The sequence below is a fragment of the Penaeus vannamei genome, chromosome 6 (assembly GCF_042767895.1).
Source record: "Penaeus vannamei isolate JL-2024 chromosome 6, ASM4276789v1, whole genome shotgun sequence".
NCBI classification, from domain to species: Eukaryota; Metazoa; Arthropoda; class Malacostraca; order Decapoda; family Penaeidae; genus Penaeus; species Penaeus vannamei.
Genome location: NC_091554.1, coordinates 47,662,617 through 47,665,116, shown reverse-complemented (window position 1 = coordinate 47,665,116; position 2,500 = coordinate 47,662,617). Strand labels below are relative to the sequence as shown.

Genomic DNA, 2,500 nt, shown 5'->3' with positions numbered 1-2,500 from the left:
CTACTACGATTCACATCACCATTGGTTTTATTGTCAATCTATTATTTCTTTATTTGCCATATTTTTGTTATCACCATGATTTACTTTTGGTTATATTAAGAACACTGAAAAAATCAAAATATCTCTTAAGAATATCTGAAATAATTTATTCTTAATAAGCGAATATACGGAAAAGAAGAAAAGAAAAAGAAGATGGAGAAGGAGAATAAGGACACAGTCTATCCATAACAAGGAAAAATAACAAAAAACATGCCCGAAAAAATATATTAGTCTAAAAAACGGTCTCAGAAAAGTATATAGTTTGGGATGACTTGCCTTATTTTCTTTCCAAAATGACGTCACAGTTTATAAAAACGGCCGTTAGGATTCAATTTTTATCTTTAAAAATAATAAAATAGAAAAGTGAAGGGTAACTATTAGGCAGAGGCTACTATCTTTTTCATATCCTGCTATTTTGATAATTACGTTTTGGAAGTACTTCCCAAATCATTATAATCTCATACATGAATATGTTCTACACAAGCTGACAACCGGTGTAAAGTAGATTAAGTTAAAGTAAATTACATAGATCCGGATACTTTAAAACTCGTCAAATTCTATAACTTCAAATTATTCTGCTACATATACTACCATATTAAGGCTAAGAACTGAATCATTTATTGACTTATCTCTTTTTTATACACATTTCTACTTTGTTCTTTACGAAAAAAACCTGAAAGATGCTTCGACACAAAATCGTTTGTGCCACAACCACACTAGGCCACTTAGCTTGCCAAATAACCTATACCGATTTTGCCAAGCGCTTGTGAATAGGCAACAGACAAGAAAAAAAAAAAAACATATTTATACTTTGCACGAGCATTAAATAAAAACTCTTCATATACTCCATCCGAATATTGAAAAATAAAAAAATGGAAAAGGAAAATGAATTCCCGCCGTTTCTTGTGGCTTCAGGAAAGCCAGACAGGGCGAGGAAGACAGACAGAACCAGCATTAGTGCCGCATCGGAGGTCGAAGGGAGAGGTCGTCTTGTTGAATTCGCTCGCACCATGAGGCAACCGATTCGTCCCGCGCTCTTTCTAACCGTCTTATCTCTCGCAACAGCGACTGGTAAGTGGAATTATCTCACCGTGGACTAGGGTTGTAAAATAATTATTGATTATGTTTGCCTCTTTAATGTAAATTCGAGGTGCCGCCGTTAAAAAAGGCGGTGAGAATTTCGCCCATTCTACTTTCGACGGGCGCCATTCTCGCTTCTCTCGCCCTCACGTCCACAGGCGCGATGCGTACGAAACATTGATCCTGTGGGTTTTATTTCTAACACTGAATATACCTGAAGGCCGATTGTCCTGCGATGAGTATGTCATATTATATCCCGTGGCTATGATACGAAATGTTATAACGAGATATATCGTTTTGAGACGCGTTTAACAGGTCGCCGGCTGTGCGGTGAAATTGATCTTTGTAAATCCCTATGTTCTTTCCATTACTGTTAACATCAGTTGAATCCTTTATGAAATCTCTTAGCGGTTTTATTTCTCAATGAAGAAGTTTCCAATTGTAACTTCGCTTTCGGTATTATGATGTAATCGGTTTTATTTTCTTCATCATCAAATACGCGAGAAGACACAAAAATCGCCTCACACGTCAATATAAATGTATTCGAAGTCAAACTGTAACACAATTCTGAACAGGAACTTCTATAAGAAAAGTCATACTATTTTATGCTATCGATTTTTCAAGCATTTTCAAGCGTTGTTTCAAATGCATGTTGCCACCCAAATGTACTTTTTTTTTTTTTATAAGAGTAGCATGCAAGATTATGCAGATGTTCCAAGAGTTCCATCAATTGCACATTTCAAGCCTACTGTACTTATGGCTTTTACAAACGTGGCATTTTTTATATATATATATATATATATATATATATATATATATATATATATATATATATATATATATATATATATATATATAACACGTGTGCTTGTTTTGGGGGTAGATATGTTTTTTTTTTTTATTATGATTATTTATTACTATACTTCATTGAACAACGGCAGTTCGTTAATAATGTAACGAATATTACTTGTGAGCAGAAAGAAGCAGTATAATCTTGAAGAAGCATCTAAACCATTATATAACTAGTGGTTATGATAATCACGACCATCATCATTATCACCATTCAACATCATCACCATCATCATCATTACCATACCATCACCATTCAACATCATTCTCACCATCATCATTACCATACCATACCATCATCATCGTCATCGTCATCATCATCATTACCATCATCATCAAACGACACCACCATAGTAATAAGAATAATAAATAGATAAAGAAAGACAAAATGAGGAAATTACCAGACAACAAGACGGCCTCAAAAGACATTCCTTCACAGACACCCTTCTTGGGTCTGTCTGGCTGGACCTGCCCCTACCTTGGCGTCACTTAGATCTAGCGACGAAAGTGCTTGTCCATTGCTTCAAGTAAG

The 2,500-nt window shown here is 34.9% G+C and overlaps 2 protein-coding genes across 2 annotated transcripts in view; one reads left to right on the top strand and one right to left on the bottom strand.

The window, feature by feature from the left end:
- The window catches only part of LOC113809650 (uncharacterized), a 15,582-nt gene that overhangs the window by 8,528 nt on the left and 4,554 nt on the right, over positions 1-2,500 (bottom strand). The window lies entirely within an intron of this gene.
- Positions 956-2,500, top strand: part of LOC113809612 (protein cueball) — a 17,190-nt gene continuing 15,645 nt past the window's right edge. The window contains exon 1 of the mRNA XM_027361257.2: positions 956-1,110. Coding sequence (XP_027217058.2) covers positions 1,050-1,110 — 61 coding nt within the window. The 5' untranslated portion in view covers positions 956-1,049. The remainder of the gene's footprint in view (positions 1,111-2,500) is intronic.